This window comes from Chlorocebus sabaeus, chromosome 5 (assembly GCF_047675955.1).
Source record: "Chlorocebus sabaeus isolate Y175 chromosome 5, mChlSab1.0.hap1, whole genome shotgun sequence".
Classification (NCBI taxonomy): domain Eukaryota; kingdom Metazoa; phylum Chordata; class Mammalia; order Primates; family Cercopithecidae; genus Chlorocebus; species Chlorocebus sabaeus.
The window spans coordinates 53,395,193-53,418,888 of NC_132908.1; the positions used below are offsets into that span (position 1 = coordinate 53,395,193).

General features: G+C 45.0%; 1 protein-coding gene across 1 annotated transcript in view; it reads right to left on the reverse strand.

Moving 5' to 3' along the window:
* Positions 1-704: 704 nt before the first annotated feature.
* Positions 705-23,696, reverse strand: part of AMFR (autocrine motility factor receptor) — a 57,981-nt gene continuing 34,989 nt past the window's right edge. The window contains exons 11-14 of the mRNA XM_007993346.3: positions 7,613-7,747; positions 5,860-5,943; positions 2,654-2,838; positions 705-1,783 (exon numbers count right to left, since the gene is read on the reverse strand). Of these exons, the coding sequence (XP_007991537.3) occupies positions 1,636-1,783; positions 2,654-2,838; positions 5,860-5,943; positions 7,613-7,747 (552 nt within the window). The 3' untranslated portion in view covers positions 705-1,635. The remainder of the gene's footprint in view (positions 1,784-2,653; positions 2,839-5,859; positions 5,944-7,612; positions 7,748-23,696) is intronic.

The following is a 23,696-nucleotide window of genomic DNA, read 5'->3' on the forward strand; positions in this document are numbered from 1 at the left end:
AATGATATAAATACAAGGGGAAGAAAAATGCAGTTCTGCCTTCTCCACATATACTACTAGAAAAAATAAAAGTTACCAATTCAAAAACATGGGAAAAACCCTCCAACCAAAATAGTACACACAAAATCCAAATCAAAATGGGGTTTAACGTTGGCACCTCTGGAAAAAGATGCCTTAGCTTCCAGCCACACACATCAGTAGAGTTTGCTTTTTATTATTATTACTGTTGTTTTACAATAAAAACAAATAGCTATGCTCTCAGCAAAACAAAATTAAAAAAAAAAATCACAGAAATTTACTAACAGCATTTCAAAGTAAGGCTTTTGATTTATTGAAATAAATTATCTTTGCCTAAAAATTTACCTATCACGTTTTTCAATTACTTTTCAACATTCTAAAAACTTTCAGTTATGTAAAATACATTTAAACTTTGCCAATAATTGTAGATAATACTGGATTCTTCCCAAAAGGACTACCATGAAACAAAGCTTTCAAACAGTTCAAAAAAAAAAAAGAATCCAGTGGGGCATAAAACTGAAGTCTGCAACCTATGACTGCACGGTTCAAATCCTTAAAGTTAAACGTGAAGAATTTGAAGAGATGTGGGACCTGGGCCTGCTCCAAGGCATGTAGGTTCACACCTTACCTTCTCTGCTGAATTAAACCAGGAAGAACACAGCTAGGAAAACGCAGTGCTCCCAGGATGAAAGATACAAAAGTTCTCTTTTATTTCTTTAATAAAGCCCTTCGAGGTTCACTCTGCCATCTTGCAAGGCCCACATCTTGTTCAAGGACCAAACCCACAGGCTTTAGCATTGCCTAATGTACTTGACCAGTGAATGAAAACCATAAACCAAAGCTTGCTGCTTAACCACTCCGCAGGTCCAGAGGGGACAAGGAAATGCTGAGAGGGGAGGGAACCCATGGGGCGCACTCATGAGATGCAGGAGCACCAGAGTTCGCGGAAATCAAGCCGGCTTTGGACTGGGGGATCAGAAAGTCAGTCCCAGATACAGTGGGACAGAAAGGGGTGATTTTGTCACACCCTGCAGCCCTGGGCTTTCCCCTCCTCTGCTCCAGGTATTGAACCAAGAGTTATTTTTCCAAGACGCCCTGCTGGCTCAGGGGTGCCTGAGCCCGTGGGCCTGGCCTCTGGCACAGTCTACGTGCTTCCACAACAAGGACAGCGGTTTGATAACAGATGTTACCCCATGATGTGGGGGCGGGCTCACACTGTGCGTCTCCCCAACACTCTTCCCACTGGATGTGGTGCTCAGGACACCTGCATTTGTGGGATGTACACACGAGGCAGGAATTGAAGTTGCCTGCTGCAGGCAAGCGACTGCTCACTTCCTCCTGATCATCCCCTACCCCAAGCAGTCCAGTCAACATCAGAAGAGATCATGCCTAGAGTTAAAATTTGCAGTGTTTCTAAGGGGAAGAGAAATGTCACATAGAAAGTATTACAAAGAAGGATTAAGTTTGTCAGCTGTCCAAACACTATAAGACCACATGCTTTATACAGCGGCAATGCAGTCAAGCCCGCTTCTCCACACAGCGGGCAGAACTGGGACAGGCCTCCTCCGGTCGGTTGGGCACAGGGCGCAGGAGGCAGCTGAGGAAGGCAAGGGAGCGCTAGGAGGTCTGCTGCTTCTGAAGCCTCCGTTCCGCGGCGGCAGCCAGCATCCTTCGACGCAGGGTCACCGGGTCAGAGGACGCACCTTCTGAGGGGAGGAAGCTCTCTGAGGCCGCATCATCTTCAGAACTTTTGTTCAAGAAACGTCTAGAAAAAAACAGAAGTTTTTTCTGTCTCATGGGAGAGATGGATTGCTGTAGAACACAGCCAGAAGGCTGATTTCACATCTCCCCACGTCCAGGCACCTTCATGAAGCTGTCACTCAGCACCACCTCATGACCAAGACATCCAGCCCCCAACAGATGGGAGCTAGTTCTCTCTGCACCAGGGAGGAACCCTTCAGTGCTGCTCTGTGCTGTCTCTCCGTGCCCGTCCCCTCTACCCACAGACACAGCACAGAACCCTCACAATCACAGGGTCTGCCAGGGCCCAAACCCACTCGATGAACACAGTACTGGCCCTGTCCTCAAGAGCTGGAACAAAACCCCCTCTATCTACAGGATACACCTGCTGCAGCTGCCACCAACCATGGGGGTGTGACGCACAGATGCGCCATGTGTGTTCATAACGCTCGGCTGAAAGGCAGAGTGGTCAAGAGGGAGGACACCTGGGAGGCAGACGCCAGGGCCAGGCCAGTGCTAACCTCTCCGGCCTCCACTTCTTCAGCTCTATGTAGGCCGAATGGGTTAACAGAGATCCCTCTTAGAGCTGTGAAAATGATTCATATAAAGGGCTTAGAATAGGTTGGCACACAAGTGCTCCCTTGGCAAGCGTGGCCAAAGGAGTCCACAGGAGATAACTGAGAGTACTAGCATCAGAGGTAGACCCGTAGGGGCCAGTGTTACCAGATGCTCTGGATTTTTCAAGACAGGCTTGAAATCTGAGTTTTAGGTTGGCATGTAATGGCTTTTCACTGTTGGCATCTGTTTAAAAAGAGAAGACGTGGGCCTGACAACGGCCTTCAGCCACTGGTTTTTGACCTGGATTATGCCAAGTGGGGCTGGAGAAGCGACTCACTTGCGAGCTTGCTGGAGGAGCTCGTCCTTACGCTGCACCAGCATGCGCTGTCTCTCATCAGCAGACTTGGAGAAGCGGCTCCCACGAGCCTCAAAGTCTTCCACCTCACTGGGCTCCACTTCCACCTCGCCAAAGTCCAGCGTCTCCTCCAGGCGAGGACTGAGGTCCAGTGGCACACGCTCGGTCTGGACATGGGGCAGGAAGCAAGGAGGCAGCTGTGAGCACAGGCCTCCCTCCTAAGCAGGTTCCTCACGTACAGGGCACCCTAGACAAGGCAGTTCTGGATGCAAAGAGAAGGCTGCTGCCAAGCAGGGAGGCAGAAACTAGGAACCACAGGCTACAGGTAATGGAGCAGCAGCTTCCCTGAGGGCAGGCCTGCTGCCTATGGCTTGAGTAGTACTAAGAACAGGACCTGACTCACACAGAATGTTCAGTATCAGAGGGATAAGTAAATGATTTCCAGCATGAAAAACGTAAGCACCTTCAAGCTGCACTCTCAGAATATGCTACCAACATGACAATTGTGAGTTTACATCCTGGGAATTTTCTGTTCACTTCTACTAATTGCTCAAAAATGTAAACCAGTCTTATCAAATCTTCCGCACAAATTTTATATCCTCAATTGACTCTGAAAACAGAGGTAAAAAGGAAAACTGCTAAGCATCTATTTATTTATTTATTTACAGAGCGGGTCTCACTCTGTCACCCAGGCTGGAGTGCAGTGGCACAATCTCGGCTCACCACAGCCTCAACCTCCCCAGGCTCAGGTGATCCTCCCAACTTAGCCTCCCAAGTAGCTGGGACCACAGGCTCATGCCACCACATCTGGCTAATTTTTGTACTTTTTGTAGAGACAGGGTTTTGCTTTGTTGCCCAGGCTGGTCTCAAAGTACTGGGCTCAGGCAATCTACCTGCCTCAGTCTCCCAAAGTGCTGGGATTGCAGGTGTAGGCCATTGTGCCCAGCCCTAAGGATCTTTTGAAAAGAGACAGGATGGATTATATGGTTCCTTGGCTTTGGTTGAAGCTCCAAAGTCCATGACAATGCCCAAGCACCCCCGCGTCCTAGCAGGTGCCTGACCATCTGCGCTGCTCATGCTCCCAGATGCAGCCCTGGGCTGGCCAGGGTCAGCCCATCGCCCGCTGCTAGGCTGTGACAGAGCGGAGGTGGGTGCAGGTGAGAGGCAGGCTGTTTTACTTCAGAATCCCTGCTGGAGCTACCCTCATTTTTTCCTGCCTTCAGCTAAGCTTGAGAGTGAACTTCAAGAGAACCACTCGTATCCCCTAGAGTCAAAGGACGGGGGACCTGGTGGCTGCACACACTTGACAAATCCACAGAAAGAAACTGGCAGAAGTCAATAAAAAAACAGCAGGTGGGGAGCTGTGACGGGAGCACGCTTGCCTTCCACTGACTTCGGACAACACTGTGTGTGTTCTGGAGCTTGGAAAGGCCTCCTACACAACGGAACCAACCTAAGGTTGTTGAAAGCAACTCTGCCCAAAGGACCACTTGGAGAAGTAATGGGATCCCCATGAGGGTGGGAGTGGTCATCAATAGCCAGCCCAGGGTCAAAGGAGGAGTTTCTGGGGCCAGAGAGGGACAGGGGGATAGTTGGCAGAACATGTACACACACACACACAGACACAAATAGTTGGCACATGTATGTACGTACATACACACACACACGCTGGGGTCTCACTGTCCTATCCTTCTCCTCTAAGCCTGACCCTAGAGAAGGTTAGAAAGAACGGTGAGTGAGGAGGCGAGGAGATGTTAGAAAGACAAGAGCCGCCCACTGCGGCCCCTGCTCTGTGCAGCTGCATGCCTGACTAAGACCAGCCTGAGTGGGGCAGGGCAGAGATTAGAACAGAGGGAGAGTGGAAGGGCTTACTTGGCTACAGTGAGGTTTCTGTTAACTGTTACTCAGGGACTTTTTCTTCACAAATGGCCAAAAATGTTGCACAGCAAGGTTTCTTGTGAAACACATACTTTCCTCTATTTTATATATATATATATATATATATATATATATATATATAAATAAAATCCAGAAATCTTCATGCTAACTCTAGAAGCAGAGGTGGAAAATCAAGACAGGGACGGAATGTGCTGTACCCACAGATGCCCCCAAGCCCACCCAGCGTCCATATCTCAGCTTCACCAGCTATCCAAAAACTGGAAATGTAGACATGGACCCCTTCCTTAGAAGTCATGCACCATTTCACAAATGATGCATAATCCAATTACAGATGTGGATATGAAAATCTTAAGCCAGTAGTGTTTACTGGCCTAGTAGTGTTTACTGTTTCCTATCTGTAAAACACAAGAGGTGAAAGCTTGTGTCAGTCACCAGTGCTTCTAGAGGAGACCTTGCGCACCCCGGTAAGGAAGGCAGCACCACCCTAGACCCAAGCCAGTGTGCAGGAAAGCCCTGCACGGCGCCAACACAGAAAGGCCAAGGCGGGGTTGTTCAGTTTTTATTTGTGGTCGCATAAGAAAGTGCTCTGACAGTATGGTAACTGAGGAAGCAAATGGGAATCACAGAAGAGGAGTGGGATCCAGGACCACAGATGTAGGGCGGAGGGTGCAGGTGGGGGTTGGGGGGAGGTGGCGCCTCGACCCTGCTGCTTGGAGTTAGGGTGGCCACCTCAAGGCACCCAAAGTGGGCCAACAGACAGATCTGGTTCTCAAGAAAGCCAGGCTTCCCCCAGCCCCACCCAGCCTCAGGCAGTCTCAGTTTTGCAAAATGCATGGAAGTATCTGGAAATCCTGAGTTTGACAAGTGAGGTGGGGGGAGGGCATCTCAATGGCCTCGGCTCCCTGGAGAGCTTGCCCCAGGCCATTCCTATCTGGGTTTAGATGGGTCCAGGCACCCTCAAGGTCCTGAGCCCAGCTTCTTTCTGTCCTTCCACCAGCTCTCACTCAGGCTCAAGGTGGCAGGGCTGGCCCAGAGGAACACAACCCGCTTCTCCTCCAGCATGAGGGCAACCCCAGGCAATGGCTGCCAGTTCTGGGTGGAAACAGGCCACACCACGGGCACAGCCTGACTGGCTGCCCTTCATTATTGGGGTGGATACAGCACAGTTTCTTCTGTACTCTTGCCCTAAGCCTTGCAAGCATCAGGACTGAGGAAGAACCACTGCCGGGACTGGACCACATTCCGCCTCCACAGCTCCATGAACTCTCTCACTAGAGTGCGGGTCTTACCTGAGCAGAAGTTTCTCCCTCTTCCTGGTCACTGCTTGACCTTTCCACGGGACTGTTCAATGCAGGTCTGATGCTATCTGACCGCTGGAAGAAAAACAGCACCACAAACAATCCAGAGTCACTCAGAAATCAAATCACAGACTCAGGGAAACCCTGGTGTGCAGAGGGAGCTGTGGTACCCAACCCAGCCTATAACTCTAAGGAAGTCTACAGCACCACAGAAATTAAAATGCCATAAAGATTAAAAGCAAGACAAAGGAGCCTGGGGCCTAACCTAGAGTTCCAAGTCTTAGAGTCAGCAACGGGCCCCACAATTAGTTTGCTTTTGAGTAACAGTAATTAGACAACAAAAACAATGATAACAGCAGAGAGCATGGACTGAACACGTAACTTCAGCATGGCACCAAGGAAAACTGGGACATGACTGTCTCATCTATCTTCACATCCTATGAAACAGGTGCTGCTGTTACCGTCCTTCTAGCCAGTTAAAGATCTCACACAATGCTGCAGACACTCTGGGGACTGGCCAGTAAGGTCTCACCACCTCAGTGCTGGCTGGCCAGTGTCTGTATTTCATTGCCTGAGGACTTTCCGTGGCTGTATAAGGTAGTTCAGCCACCCCCAGAGGCAGACCTCAGCCAGTGAGGGAGAGAATTCCTCTGTGAAGACACCAGCTCCCCATCTCCTGCGAGGGATATGTTCTGCACTGGATCCCAGAGGCCCCAAATGGGAAGGAGCTTCAGCTACCCACAGTGGTAACCTGCTTGATAACAAACCCATTACTGGCCACCCTCCCCTCCCCAGCTCACATCCCTACACACAACCTGTGATCCCTGGGACCACTTCCCAAACTAACTATGTGCATTCAAATCCTTGTCCCAGGGTCCGCTTTCGGGGAAATCCACAGCCAACAGCCAGGTCAAAGAGCTGAGAACTGGGAACCACATCTAATATCTCAGCCCATGTGACTGAGTCTATGCTGTTTCCTCTTCAAAGAGTCTCAGGTTTTAGAATTTTATTAATAGATTTCCACACATTTTTACATATTAAAATTGAATAATTTGGGGTAGATTATTCCCTGGTCATATGCAAATTCCATGGTCCTGCCAGAAGGCTCATCTATATTAACACTTCTTATGCTCATCAAAGTAGAGATCTGACCTTTTTAAAAATCAAAAATACCACCTCAGATAGATGCATGGTAGCTAGTGGAACACCAAATCAGTGTGCAAAGCCAACTAGGGACAAATGGCACAGCTCCTAGAGCAGGGGGTTGGAAAACTGCAGCCTGAAGGTCAAGTTCACTACTCTACTCTACTTACTTATAAATGAGCACAGTCTTGCTCATTTACTTAAATACTATCCATGGCTGCTGTATAGTACTATGACAGCAGAGTTGAGAAGCAACAAAGATCGTGTGGCCTGAAATGCCTAAAATATTTATTACCTGCCCTTTAAAGAAAAAAATGTTGCCAATCCTTGTCCAATAGGAACCAACACTATGACTTCCTGGACTGGCAAGGACAGGCTGGTTTGGAGTATATATTTGAATAACAAGCTACTCAAATACTCACCTTATCTTTGATGTGTCTGTTCTCAGTTACTCATTAGGCAAAGTTAAGAGAGTTGATAGAAACCATTCATTAAGTCATAAATGATATTGAGCTGTTAAGTAACTAAAATAGTTAACCTACAGTATTCAATCTTTGTGAAGATAGAATCCATTTATCATGCTTTAAAACCCCAGTTTTACCTGTGTAGGAAAAGGTACTTGAATCCGTCCTTCTAAAATGTTGTCTGTTGTTATTTCAACTGAGCGTGTCAGCTGGAGGTCCTGCAGCACTAGATGGTATGGAACCTGGGGAAACATCTCTTGAATCTGATGAGCCTATAGGAATACAAATACAGAGTCCACAGAAACGTTCACTGTCAACAGTTGCTCACTGAAGTCACAGTGTCTGGCAGGCTTTGGGCAGTGAATGTGGCATCATGCCCTCAAAACACAGGTAAGGGAGCCACCTTTATTCGGTGGGTTACCTTCACACTGTAGTCTCTTTAGTATTTTTCCAGGAAGCCAAACAGGCAACTGTGCACAGCATCAATTTCAACATAAGAAGAGCACAGAAAATCAACTGGATCCCAAGAGAGGCTCGGCTAGAATATTCTAGTTTTAAAAAGTGTTCATTTTAACTACCATTCGAACCAGTAATCCCACTACTGAGTATATACCCAAAGGGAAAGAAATCATTATATATAGCCGGGCGCGGTGGCTCACTCCTGTAATCCCAGCACTTTGGGAGGCTGAGGCGGGTGGATCACCTGACGTCGAGAGTTCAAGACCAGCCTGACTAACATGGAGAAACCCCGTCTCTACTAAAAATACAAAATTAGCCAGTCATGGTGGCGCATGCCTGTAATCCCAGCTACTCGGGAGGCTGAGGCAAGAGAATCGCTTGAACCCAGGAGGCGGAGGTTGCGGTGAGCCGAGATCATGCCATTGCACTCCAGCCTGGGCAAAAAGAGCGAAACTCCATCTCAAAAAAAAAAAAAAAGAAAAGAAATCATTATATATGAAAGATACATGTGCTCATATGTTTATTGCAGCACTATTCACAGTAGCAAAAATATAGAATCAACCTAAGCATCCTTCAACACAGGATTTGATAAAGAAAATGAGGCACATATATACCACAGAATATTACTCAGCCATAAAAAAAAAAAAAACAAAATCGTATCTTTTGCAGCAACACTGATGAAACTGGAGGCCATTATTCTCAGTGAAATAACTCACGAACATAAAGTCAAATACCGTATGTTCTTATAAGTGGGAGCTAAACAATGAGTATGCATGGCCATCAAGAGTGGAATGACAGATATTGCACTATGAAAGGTGGCAGGGTGGGGGGGTACAAGGGGAGGGTTGGAAAACTACCTATTGGGTACAACGTTCACTCTTCAGGTGACGGTAACACTACAAGCCCAGACTTCATCACTGCGCAATACATGCATGTAAGAAACCTGCACTTGTAACCTGTAAATATAGCAAATAAATAAATGTTTTAAAGTATTCATTTTAAAGCTCAAAATATCTTGGGTATAAAAATGTGTTTTCCTTTAAGATATAATTTCTAAAGGGAAAAAACTTCTGATACACACAGCATGGATAAAATTCAAATACATTATATTAGGTGAAAGAGGTCTGACTCAAAAGCCAGGCATATGATTCCATTTATATGGCATCTGGAAACAGGTAAAATTATGGGGAAAGAAACTTGATAAGTGGTTGCCAGGGGCTGAGGGTCGGGGAAGGAAGTGGTTGCCAGGGGCTGAGGGTCAGGAAAGGAAGTGGTTGCCAGCGACTGAGAGTCAGGGAAGGAAGTGGTTGCCAGGGGCTGAGGGTGGGGGAAGGAGGTGACTACAAAAGTGTGTCTGGAATTGGTGGGTTCTCCGTCTCACTGACTTCAAGAATGAAGCTGTGGACCCTCACGGTGAGTGTTACAGTTCTTAAAGATGGTGTGTCCAGTGTTTGTTCCTTCAGATGTTAAGTGCTGATTTGTGTATTTATAAACCCTGAGCTAGACACAGAGTGCTGATTGGTGCGTTTACAATGCTTTAGCTAGACACAGAGTGCTAGACAGAAAAGTTCTCCAAGTCCCCACTTGGTTAGCCAGATAGAGAGTACCGATTGGTGTATTTACAAACCCTGAGCTAGACACAGAGTGCTGATTGGTGCGTTTATGATCCCTTAGCTAGACATAAAAGTTCTCCAAGTCCCCACTAGCCTCGGGAGTCTAGCTGGCTTCACCTAGTGGATCCAGCAGCGGGGCCAGAGGCGGAGCTGCCTGCCAGTCCCGCACTGTGCACCCACACTCCTCAGCCCGTGGGCAGTTGATGGGACTGAGCGGGGCGGAGCAGGGGGCGGCTCAGCAGTGCGGGAGCCCACCGTGGGGCTGGGGGGCGGGTTCGGGCATGACGGGCTGCAGGTCCCGAGTCCTGCCCTGCGGGGAGGCAGCAGAGAATTCGAGTGCAGCCCCGGCAGACCGGCACTGCTGGGGGTCCTGGCGCACTCTGCAGCTGCTGGCCCAGGTGCTAAACCCCTCACTGCCAAGGCCACTCCAAGTGCGGGGCCCGCTGAGCCCACGCCCACCCGGAACTCGCGCTGGCCCATGAGCACTGTGAGCAGCCCCAGTTCCCGCGGGCACCTCTCCCTCCACACCTCTCCGCAAGCAGAGGGAGCTGGCTCCGGCCTCGACCAGCCCAGAGCGGGGCTCCCACAGTGCCTGGCGTGCTGAAGGGCTCCTCAAGCGCCGCCAGAGTGGACGCCAAGGCCGAGGAGGCGCCAAGAGTGAGGGCTGCTAGCCATTGTCACCTCTCAAAAGGACACTGTGGAGTTTTGGAGGGTGAGGATCGAACTGTTCTACATCTTGATTATGATGATAGATACACAATTATGTGTTGAACTGGATGTTAAAAAGGGTAAATTTTTACTCTCTTTCAAGTATGTCTCAATTAAAAAAAAAATTATAGAGAATGCAAATTCCTTATATTGCCCTGGAGCTGTAGTTTTCAAACTGTACTCTGGAGACATCTCAGAGTTTATGTAGGGCTCTAGGGTGGGTGTATGTGTAGGGAGAGCAGGCATAGGCCTGGCCACACCACCATCCATAGTTTCATCCAAGCAGCTCTGGATTTTTTTTCCACATATGTAAATTAGTTCTATAAATGTTTACATTCAAGGTTTTATTTTTGGAAAAGTTCTAATAACTAAAACAAAAAACAGGAAGAAAAAAAATAATCGCCTTAGAGGCACAATAAAGTCCTCCTAAGGTATTAGCTCCTAGGAACGTGTTGTTCTGACTGTAGAAGGAGCAGGGAGTATGTCAACGTCAGGACCTTGAAGGAAAAGGTCGGCACCGAATTCTGCTTAGAGCTCTTGCTGGGGGTGGAATGTTGGCGAGATAAGCAGTGCCCAGGGCCCCCAGGGCCTCCTCGTTCCTGCAGTTGGCTTGTTTATGTAAACATGAGTTGATCATTATTTTCCCAGGTCAGGTCAAACCTAACTGGGCAAGAGTCCATAAAAACCTCTAAAATCAGATAAAATTTCTCTTTATTCTTAAACAGCTTCTCCCTCATTTCCCAAATAAAAATTGCCTAAGATCCATTTTACTAGACCAAAGCTTTTCTACCAGAAAATCCAGCAAGTTAATTATTAGATCTTAATAAAAAATGCATGGTTCCAGTAAATTAGTTGTACCAAAAATAGTCCACTCCAAACCATCACAGAACTGGAAGAACAGCAGCCAGGGCCTGCCTGAGAATTCTAAACAACTCCAAGAATGGAATTCTGATTCCTAGGAGGGTTGCACACCCTTGAAGTCTGACTTTGTAAAGGAGGCAGGTGGGGTGGTCCAGCTGCAGAGCTTCAACAACTGTCTGGCCCCAAAGAACCCCCACAATGCCTGCCATGAGCCCAGCAGTAGCTGCACTGGGCTACCAAACTCCCAGGCCACCTATGCACACCAAGATGTCACCCTCACTCTCTGCTGACAGCCCAGCTGAGGTTTAAGGAGAAAGAGAAACCAGGAGAGTCATGCTTCCTTCTTCTATTATGGCCCCAAACAGATAAGATTCACCATCTTAACCATTTGTCAAGTGTAAGTGAGCCCTCAGTACCACTATATAAGTGAGTTTCACAGGCTGATTCAGCCAGCCCTGGATCAAGTGTTACGTTGTTACTGACATGTACTGTATAGTTAGGCCGAGGATGGCTGTGTCTGTACTGAACACGCACAGGCTTTCTTGTCATTATTTCCTAAACAATGCAGTGTGTAACAGCCATTTACACAGCATTTACATTGTATTAGGTATTAGAAGTAGTCTAGAGATGACTCAAAATATATGGAAGATGTATGCAGGTTATATGCAAAGAGTATCCCTCTCCCCTCGCCTTTTTTTATTTTTTTTTTTACCTTAAACTATTAAGGGTTAAAGTGTCCCATCTTATATCAGAGACTTGAGCATCCATGGATTTTGGTATCTGAAGGAGGGGGTCCTAGAACCAATCCCCAGATATCAAGGGATGACTACATAGTGTGGCAGTGTTAATCACAGGCACATAGCTGTGCAACAGATCTGAACTTTTTTATCTTGCAAAACTGAAACTATATCTAAGGGAAACGCTTCTATTTCACCTCACCCCAGCCCTCCTGCAGTCATCATTCTGCTGTCTGTAAGCGTTTTATGTGGTATTTGTCTTTTTGTGGTAGACTTATTTCATGCAGCATAATGTCCTCCAGGTTCATTCATACTGCAGTATGTAAGAGGATTCCCTTCCTTTTGAAGTCTGAGTACTATTCCACTGTACAGGTTTGCCATATCTTCCTTATCCATCCATCTCCAGCAGACATTTCAGTTGCTTCCACCCCTTGGCTGTGAGCCACGCCTTCTTTTTAAACCAAATCTCAAAACGCCTGTAGCTAGATATCCATCCTTCCTCACAACCCTCTCTCCTGCTCAGCTCCCCACCCTAGCCTAGCTTGTTCTTTCAGTTGACTCTTCGACTTGTTCTGTCCCATCAATCTCTACCCCTCTGGTGATCATTCCTATGCACATACCAGACATACTTTCGAATCTACCCTTAAAAAAAAAAACAGCCGGACACAGTGGCTCACGCCTGTAATCCCAGCACTTTGGGAGGCCGAGGCAGGTGGATCACTTGAGGTCAGGAGTTCGAGACCATCCTGGCCAACATGGTGAAACCTCCATCTCTACTAAAATACAGAAAATTAGCCAGGTGTGATGGTGCATGCCTGTAGTCCCAGCTACTCAGGAGGCTAAGGCAGGGGAATTGCTTGAACCGGAGGTTGCAGTGAGCCAAGATCCCGCCACTGCCCTCCAACCTGGCAAAAGAGCGAGACTCAGTCTTATAAAAAAAAAAGGTGGGGGGGGCGTGGAGGAAAACCTGACTTGTAACTGACAAATTGCTACAGAGTCAGTGTAACAACTCTGAGAGGTAAAAATTCCAGGGCATTCAGGCCGAGGGAGCTCCCCTGTAATGCTGTGAGATTCGGTGCCAACAGTGATCCTACAAGCATCCCCTCCTGCTTCCAGCACAGGGAAGGGAAAAAGCACCTCAGTGAAATCAGCCAGGACACTCTGTTCTTAACAACGTCTGCCCTCAGGAGAAACTACTCAACCAGAACCTCATCTGCTGGGGTCTGATTAGAGCTGCACCCACCAGAGGGAACTCCAGTCCGCTCGAGCTATCCTGTCCCACAGGAGGAGGGAAACCGGAGAAGTAGGTTGAAGTTCACAGTCCAGAGCACGGGCTCACTAAAGGATGAAGCCCTAATCCCAGGACTACAGAATACTTCTTTCCCTCCCCCGACACCTACATCACGACAGGCCTGTTCACCACAGTCCTTTTTACACAGTACATCGTGTTCAACTATCATGAAAAAATTATAAGGCATACTAAAATGCAAAAAACACAATTTGAAGAGGCAGAGCAAGCATCAGAGCCACACAGAGCAGAGATGCTGAAATTAACAGACTGGGAATTTAAAACTATGATTAATATGCAAAGAGCACTAATGGATAAAGTGGACAGCATGCAGGAACAGACGGGCAGCATGAGTAGGCAGATGGAAATCCTAAGAAGGAACCAAAGAGAAGTGCCAGAGACCAGAAACACCAACACGAGCGAAGAATTCCCGTGGCAGGCTTATTAATAGATGGACCCAGTTGAGGGAAGAATCTCTGAGCCTGAGATACACACTTTGAAAATGGAAAAGCAGGCCAGGTGCAGTGGCTCACACCTGTAATCCCAGCATTTTGGGAGGCCAAGGCAGATGGATCAACTGCGGTCAGGAGTTCAAGACCAGCCTGGGCAACATGGTAAAACTCCATCTCTACCAAAAATACAAAAATTTAGCCAGGCATAGTGGTGCATGCCTGTAGTCCCAGCTACTGGGGAGGGTGAGGCAGAAGAACTGCTTGAACTTGGGAGGTAGAGGTTGCAGTGAGCCGAGATTGTGCCACTGCACTCTAGCCTGGGTACAGAGTAAGACTCCATCTCAAAAAAATGGAAAAGCAAAGAGAATAAAAACTGAAAATAACAGAGCAGAAAATTCAGGGACTGTGGGACAACTACAAAAGGTGTAAACGCACTTAATAGGAATCGCAGAAGGAAAAGAGAAAGGAACACAAGAAACATTTGAAACGATAATGGTTGAGAACTTTCCCAAATTAATGTCAGACACCAAACCACAGACCCAGCAATCTTACAGAGTGCCAAGCAGGACAAATACTAAAAAAAAAAAAAAAAAAAAAAAAGTACACCAACGCTATAAAATCCAAATTATAGAGAATCAAAGATTAAGAAAAACATCCTGAAAGAGGCCAGAGGGAAAACCGCCTTACCTCTAGAGAAGCAAAGACAGGAATGACATCGACAGCTCCTCAGAAACCCCACAAGCAAGAAGACAGCGAAGGGAAACATTTAAAGTGTTAAGAAAAGACTCACCAACAGAGAATTCTATACCCCACAAAATTATCCTTCCAAAGTGATGCAGAAACAAAGACTGTCTCAGACAAACCAAAGTTGAGGGAATACGTTGCTGTGAGACCTGCCTTACAAAAAATGTTAAAAATAAAAAATTGTTGAGAGAGAAATCGACATAGGTCAGAAAGCTCAGCTCCACATAAAGAAAGGAAGAGCATCAAAGAAGGTATAAAGATAAACAAAAACTGTTCCTTAATCTAACAGAACATTCGGTTCAAAATAACAGCAACAGCGCATTCAGTTTATGTGTGCTTGTGCATGTGTGTGCTTATGTACTCACATACAGGTGAAATGAATGACAACAATGATACAAGGGACAGGAGCGAGGAATTAGGATTGTTTTGTTATCAAAAGGTACTCACACTTCCCATGCAGTGGTACAGTGTTATCTGAAAATAAACGAATTAGTTGCAAATGTATATTACAAACTCTAGAGCAACCATTGAAACAAGCTTGTCCAACCCATGGCCCACACAGCTTTGAATGCAGCCCAATACAAATTTATAAACTTTCTTAAAACATTATGAGATTTTTTTTTTTTTTTTTTTTTTGGAGATGGAGTCTCGCTCTGCAGTGGCCGGATCTCAGCTCACTGCAAGCTCCGCCTCCCGGATTTACGCCATTCTCTTGCCTCAGCTCCCGAGTAGCTGGGACTACAGGCACCCGCCACCTCGCCCGGCTAGTTTTTTGTATTTTTTAGTAGAGACGGGGTTTCACCGGGTTAGCCAGGATGGTCTTGATCTCCTGACCTCGTGATCCGCCCGACTCAGCCTCCCAAAGTGCTGGGATTACAGGCTTGAGCCACCGCGCCCGGCCACATTATGAGATATTTTTAATTTTTTTTTTTTAACTCATTAGCTATCATTAGTGTTAGTGTATTTTATGTGTGGCCCAAGACAATTCTTCTTCCAACGTGGCCCAGGGAAGCCAAAAGATCGGACAACCCTGCATTAAAACAAGTAAAAAGAAGTATACTAATACGCTAAGAAAGGAGAGAAATGGAATTCTATAAAATGTTCAATTAAAACCACAAGAGGCAGAGAAAGAGTGGAAGACAAAAATAGGAACAAAAAACAAGGGCAACAAATAGAAAACATTAACAAAATTGTAGTTATTAATCCAAATACATTAATAATCACTTTGAACATCAATGGCTTAAATATACCAAATAAGAGGGGTTGTCAGAGTAAATCAAAAAAAACCAAGACCTAACTGAATGTTGTTTACAAGAAACCCACTTTAAAACAAAGACACATACAGATTAAAAGAAAATGGATTAAGAAAAATATACCACACCAACACTAACCAAAAGAAACCAGGAGCAGCTATATTACTTTTATAGAGCAAACATCAAAGCAAGCAAAGTTATCAGGGATGAAGAACAGCATTACAAAATGATCATGGGATCAATTCTCCAAGAAGACATGGCATCTTTAAAGTATATATACCTGCTGGGCACAGTGGCTCACGCCTGTAACCCCAGTACTTTGGGAGGTCGAGGAAGGCAGATCACTTGAGGTCAAGAGTTTGAGACCAGCCTGGCTAACATGGTGAAACCTGTCTCTACTAAAAATACAAAAATTAGTCGGGTGTGGTGGCACATGCCTGTAATCTCAGCTACTCAGGAGGCCGAGGCAGAAGAATCGCTTGAGCCCAGGAGGTAGAGGTTGCGGTGAGCCGAGATCGGGCCACTGCACTCCAGCTTGGGCAACCAAGTGAGGCTCTGTCTCCAAAAAATAAACTACTTAATTAAATTAAATTAATTAATAAAGTATATACACCTAACAACAAAGCATCAGACAAACTGAGGCAAAAATTAAAAGAACCACAAGAGAAACAAATAGATTTGGAGACTACAACACCTATCACAAATGAGTTCGCTAGTGAACTCTACCAAACATTTAAGGAAGAAATTATACCAATTCTCTACAATCTCTTTCAGAGGATAGAAGTAGAAGGGATACTTCCTAACTCATACTACAAGGTTAGCATTAATACTAAAACCAGAGAAAGATTACAAGAAAACTACAGACCAATATCTGTCATAAACACATAAGTAAAAATCTTCAATAAAATATTCGCAAATCCAACAATGTATAAAAATAATTATACACTACATCCAAGTGGTATTTATCCCAGGTACGTAAGGCTGGTTCAACATTTGAAAATAAATTAATATAATTCAATATTACCAACAGGCTAAAAAAGAAAAGTAACATGACCTTATCAATAGATGCAGAAAAATCACTCGACAAAATCCAACACCCATTCATGATAAAAACTCTCAGTAAAATAGGAATAGAGGGGAACTTTGTCACTGTGATAAAAAATATCGACAAAAACCCTACCACTAACATCATGCTTAATGGTGACAAACTCAAAGCTTTCACATTAAGATCAGGAACAAGACAAAGATGTCCCATCTAACCACTGCTTTCCAATGTCATCCTGGAAGTCCAAGCTAATACAGTAAGACAAGAAAAGGTAAACAGATTGGGAAGGAAGAAATAAAACTCTTCAGATGACATGCTCATCTACGTAGAAAATCTGGAAGAACTGATAAAAATACTCTTGGAACTAATAAGCAATTAAAGCAAAGTTGTGAGATACAAGGTTAACAATACTACAGTCAATTGCTTTCCTATATACAGAAAAGAGCAAATGGAATTTGAAATTAAAAGCGCAGTATGCTTTATATTAACCCCCACAAAACAAAATATTTAGGACAAAATACGTATAAGATCTATATGAGGAAAAGTACAAAATCTTGATAAATGATAAAGAAGAATGAAATAAATGGAGAGATAGTCCATGTTCATGGACAGAAAGACTAAATATTGTCAAGATGCCCATTCTTCCCAACTTGACGTACAGATTCAATGCAATCCCAATCAATATTCCAGCAAGTTATTTTGTGGACATTGACAAAATGATTCTAAAGGTTATATGAAGAGACAAAAGACTCAGGATAGCCAATACAATATTGAAGAAGAACAAAGCTGGAGGATATGACACTGCCTGTCTAAAAGACTTGTTACAAAGCTACAGCAATCAAGACTCTGTGGTATTGGCAAAAGAACAAATAGATCAATGGAACAGAACAGAGAGCCCAGAACTAAACCCACATAGTTAGCTGATTTTCGACAGAAGAGCAAAGGCAATACAACAGAGAAAAGATACCCTTTTCAACAAATGGTGCTATAACTGGCCATTCATATGCAAAAAAATAATCTAGACACAGCCCTTATACTCTTCACCATAACTCAAAATGGATCACAGGCCTAAATGTAAAATGCAAAACTATAATGCCCCTAGAAGATAACAGAGAAATAAATAACCTACGGTATGGCAATGACTTTTTAGATACAACACCAAAGGCACGATTCATGAAAGAAAATAATTGATAAACTGGACTTCATTAAAAGTAAAAAGTTCTGCAAAAGACTGTCAAAAATAAGATGACAAGCCACAGACTGGGAGAAAATACTTGTAAAAGACACATCTGATAAAGGACTGCTATCCAAAATATACAAAGAATTTTTAAAGCTCAACAATAAAAAAAAAACCTCCCTCGTCAAAAAAATGGGTGTAAGACCTTAATAGATACTTCACCAAAGATAGATATACAAATGGCAAATAACAATATAACAGGTTGCTCCATATCATATGTCATTAGATAAATGCAAAGTAAAACAAGACACCACTACATATATATTAGAATAGCCAAAATCTGGAACACTGACAACACCAAATGCTGGAGGATATGGAGTAACAGGAACTCTCATTCACTGCTGGTGAGAACGAAAGATGATACAGCCACTCCGGAGGACAATTTGGCAGCTTCTAAGAAAACTAAACAATTTTACCATTTGATCTAGCAATCATGCTGTTTAGCATTTGTATTAGTCCATTTTCACACTGCTGATAAAGACATACCCAAGACTGGCAATTTACAAAAAAAAAGAGGTTTAATCAACTTACAGTTCCACATGGCTGGGGAGGCCTCACGATCATGGCAGAAGGCAAGGAGGAGCAAGTCACATCTTACATGGATGGTGGCAGGCAAAGAGAGAGAGCTTGTGCAGGTGAACTCCTCTTTTTAAAACCATCATATCTCGTGAGACTTACTCACTATCATGAGAACGGCAGGAGAAAGACCTGCCCCCATGATTCAACTACCTTCTACCAGGTCCCTTCCACAAAACGTGGGAATTCAAGATGAGACTGGGGTGGGGACACAGTCAAACCATATCATCCCGCCCCTGGCCCCTCCCAAATCTCATGTCCTTACATTTCAAAACCAATCACACCTTCCCAACAGTCCCCCAACGTGTTAACTTATTTCAGCATTAATTCAAAAGTCCACAGTCCAACATCTCATCTGAGATAAGGCAAGTCCCTTCTGTCTATGAGCCTGTAAAATCAACAGCAAGTTAGCTACTTCCTAGATACAATAGGGATATACGCATTGGGTAAATACAGCCATTCCAAACGGGAGAAATTGGCCAAAACAAAAGGGCTGCAGGCCACATGCAAGTCCGAAATAAGGTATGGCAGTCAAACCTTAAAGCTCCAAAATGATCTCCTTTGAATCCATGTCTCACATCTGGGTCACGCTGATTGCAAGAGATGGGTTTCCATGGTCTTGGGCAGCTCCACTCCTGTGGCTGCTGTGCAGGGTACAGCCTCCCTCTCGGCTGCTTTCATGGACTAGGGTTGACTGTCTGCAGCTTTTCCAGGTGCACAGTACAAGCTGTCAGCAGATCTACCATTCTGGGGTCTGGAGGACAGTGGCCCTCCTCTCACAACTCCATTAGGTGGTGCCCCAGCAAGGACTCTGTGTAGGGGCTCTGATACCACATTTCCCTTCTGCACTGCCCTAGCAGAGGTTCTCCATGGAGGCCCCACCCCTGCACCAAACTTCTGCCTGGGCATCCAGGTGTTTCCATACATCTTCTGAAATCTAGGCAAAGGTTCCCAAACCCCAATTCTTGACTTCTGTGCACTTGCAGGCTCAACACCACCTGAAGGCTGCCAAGGCTTGGGGCTTACACCTTCTGAAGCCAGAGGCCCAAGCTCTACATTGGCCCCTTTCAGCCATGGCTGGAGCAGCTGAGACACAGGGCACCAAGTCCCTAGGCTGCACACAGCACAGGGACCCTGAGTCCCACCCACGAAACCATGTTTTCCTCCTAGGCCTCTGGGCCTGTGATGAGAGGGGCTGCTGTGAAGACGCCCTGCAGATATTTTCCCCATTGTCTTGGGGATTAACATTCAGCTCCTGGTTACTTATGCAAATTTCTGCAGCCAGCTTGAATTTCTCCTCAGAAAATGGGATTTTCTTTTCTATCACACTGTCAAGCTGCAAATTTTCCAAACTTTTATGCTGTTTCCCTTTTAAAATTGAATGCCTTTAACAGCACCCAAGTCACCTCCTGAACGCTTTGCTGCTTAGAAATTTCTTCTGCCAGATACCCTAAATCATCTCTCTCAAGTTCAAAGTTCCCCAAATCTCGAAGGCAGGGGCAAAATGCCGCCATTCTTTTTGCTAAAACATAACAAGAGTCACCCTTGCTCCAGTTCCCAACAAGTTCCTCATCTCCATCTGAGACCACCTCAGCCTTGACTTCACTGTCCATATCATTATCAGTATTTTGGTCAAAGCCATTCAACAAGTCTCTAGGGAGTTCCAAACTTTCCCACATTTTCCTGTCTTCTCCTGAGCCCTCCAAACTGTTCCAACCCCTGCCTGCTAGCTAGTTCCAAAGTTGCTTCCACATTTTTGGGTATTGACAGCAGCACCCTACTCCTGGTACCAATTCACTGTATTAGTCCATTTTCACGCAGCTAATAAAGACATACCCAAGACTGGACAGTTTACAAAAGAAAGAGGTTTAATGGACGTTCCACATGGCTGGGGAGGCCTCACAATCATGGTGGAAGGCAAGGAGGAGCAAGTCATATCTTATGTGGATGGCGGCAGGCAAAGAGAGAGAGCTTGTGCAGGGAAATCCTCTTTTTAAAAACCATCAGATCTTGTGAGACTTATTCACTATCACAAGAACAGCATGGGAAAGACCTGCCCCCATGATTCAACTACCTCCCACTGGGTACCTCCCACAACACATGGGAATTCAAGAGGAGATGTGGGTGGGGACACAGTCAAACCATATCAGCATTTAACCAAGGAAGTTATGAACTTATGTCTACATAAAAACCTGTACACAGATGTTTATAGCACCTTTATTCATAACTGCCAAAACCTGGAAGCAACCAAGATGTCCTTAAGTAGGTGAATGAATTAACATATTGTGGTATATTCAGACAATGGAATATTATTTGGTGCTAACAAGAAATGAACTATCAATCCCTTAAAGATATAAAGGAAACATACATGCAAATAATTAAGTGAAAGAAGCCATCTGAAAGGCTACATACTGCAAGATTCCAACTGTATGACATTCTGGAATAGGCAAAGCTATGACAATAGTAAAAAGATCAGTGGTTGCTAGAGGCTAGGGGGAGGAAAGGAAAGGCAGAGAGTGCATACAGAATCTTTAGGGCAGTGAAAACACTCTATATCATGTGGATACATGTCACTATGGATTTGTCCAAACCTACAGAGGGAACACAAATGTAAACTATGGACTTTGGGTGATTATGATGTGCCAACACAGGTTTATCAACTGTACCAAATGTGCCCTCTGCTGAGGGATGTTGATAATGGGGATGGCTGTGCGTCTGTGGGCACAGGAGGTATACAGGAAATCTCTGTACCTTCTTAATTTTGCTGTAAGCCTAAAATTGCTCTAAAAAATAGTCTTAAAAACAAACAAAAAAGACTCATGAGTATTCAAAAGAATTAGAAGCAGGGTCTCAAAGAAATATATGCCTACTCATGTTCACAGTAGCATTATTCACGATAGCTAAAATGTGGAAGCAATGCAAGTGTCCATCGACAGATTAATAGATAAATAAAATGTGGTATATACATATAATGAAGTATTACTCAACCTTAAAAAGGAAGAAAATTCTGACCTGTGCTACAACATAAACCCCGATGACATTATGCTAAGTGAAATAAGCCAGTCACAAAATGACAGATATTGTATAATTCTACTTATATGAGGTACCTAGGTAGTTAAACTCATACAGAAAGTAAGTAGCATAATGGTTGCCAAAGGCTAGAGGGAGGGGAGAATTAGTAGTTAACTGTTTAATGGGTATAGAGCAAGGGTATCCAATATTTTGGCTTCCCTGGGCCACATTGAAGAAGAAGTGTCTTGAGCCACACATGCAATATACTAACACTAACGATAGCTGATGAGCTAAAAAAAAAAAAAGGCAAAAAAATCTCATAGTTTTAAGAAAGTTTACAAATTTGTGTTGGGCTGCATTCAAAGCTGTCCTGGGCCACATGCAGCCCACAGGTTGGACAGGCTTGGTACAGGGTTTTGATTGTGCAAAATGAAAAGAGTTATGCAGATGGACAGTGGTGATAGTTGCACAATGTGAATATACCACTGAAATGTACCTCTGAAAAATATTAAAATAGTAGATATAATGTATTTTACCAAAATAGAAAAATTTTAAAAAAATTCAGTTTCTTAATCTTGTCTGTCAGAAAAAGAATATGTACTAGCATTGGCTTGTATGTGCCTATAAGCCTTCTGGAGCAACATAATACATAAGAAACTAACCCAGGCTGTTAAGGGGGCGTAGAAGCTGGGCACATGGGAAAAAGATGGGAACATGACTTCACTGTATACTCTTCTCTAGGTTCTGAACTTGTAAATAAATGATCTATTCAAAAATCTTAAACAAATGAAACACTCCCCTGGATGCCACACCCCTATCAAGCTACCACCTCTACTGCTCTGTGTCCTTCTTCGTAACATACATCCTGGTATGGTCTATTTCTTCAGCTCCCATTCATTTCAATCTACCACAATCTAGTGTCCAACCCCTTGGGCCATGAAAAGTGCTGGTTCTTTTTCCAGCTAATCAATCACTCCCACTCTGCCAAATCCAATATGCACTTCTATGAGTTCATCTTGTAAGAATTCCACACGCTTGACTCTTCCCTCCTGGAAACCCAACTCCTCTGTGTTGTGCTGCCACCTTCTCCTGGTCTTTTCCCTCTCCACCAGCTGTCATGGCTCCTCCCTCTGCCAGACCTCTGAACATGGCAGGACCTAGAGCTCAGATGTTGGCCCTCTTCTCTTTGCCCCCTGCTTTAGATGTCACCTCCAGGCTTCAATCTCCCAAATGTGCATCTCTCGCTTGATCTACTCACTGAGGTCTAGAACTGCCTACAGACCATCGCAGACTTACCCAAACAGAACACCATGACCCATCCTCATGCCTGTTCCTCCCGAGTCTTCCCATCTCAGTACATGGTACCACTGTCAACTCAGCTGCTTAATTCAAACCCAACAAGGCAGCTTCCATTTTGCCACTTCTCTCATCCCCCATATCCAACCAAAGCACCAAGTCCCACCAGCTCATCTTATAAAACTGTCCTCAACCTGCCACTTCTTTTCACCTTTATTACCAATACCCCTGTCCAAGCCCCTATGTGAGTTTGCCTTGACTACTGCAGCAACATCCTAATTGCTGGTCCTGTTGCTTCCATTTCTGACCTTCTTTTTTTTTTTTTTTTTTTTTTTTTTTTGAGGCAGAGTCTCGCTCTGTCGCCCAGGCTGGAGTGCAGTGGCCAGATCTCAGCTCACTGCAAGCTCCGCCTTCCGGGTTCACGCCATTCTCCTGCCTCAGCCTCCCGAGTAGCTGGGACTACAGGCGCCCGCCATCACGCCCGGCTAGTTTTTTGTATTTTTTTTTTTTAGTGGAGACGGGGTTTCACCGTGTTAACCAGGATGGTCTCGATTTCTTGACCTCGTGATCCGCCCGTCTCGGCCTCCCAAAGTGCTGGGATTACAGGCTTGAGCCACCGCGCCCGGCCCCATTTCTGACCTTCTATAATTCATCCTCCTCCCAGAAGCAAAATCATTCTGTTAAATGTCCTGTCAGTCCCCTGGTGGAGGTGGTGGGGTCTGTAAGAAGCTTTGAATGGCCTTCTAATACTTTTACAAGATCTAAATTTGCCTGTGGCCTGTAAGACCCTGCAGGTTCTGGCTCTGAAATCTCAATTTATATCACAGTCTTGCTTCCCTACTTGCTAGGCCCCAACCATAATGACCTTTCTCAGTTCCCAGCACTTTCTTACCTCATAGCCTTTGCACCTACTGTTTCCACTGCCTCCTCCCCCGATCCA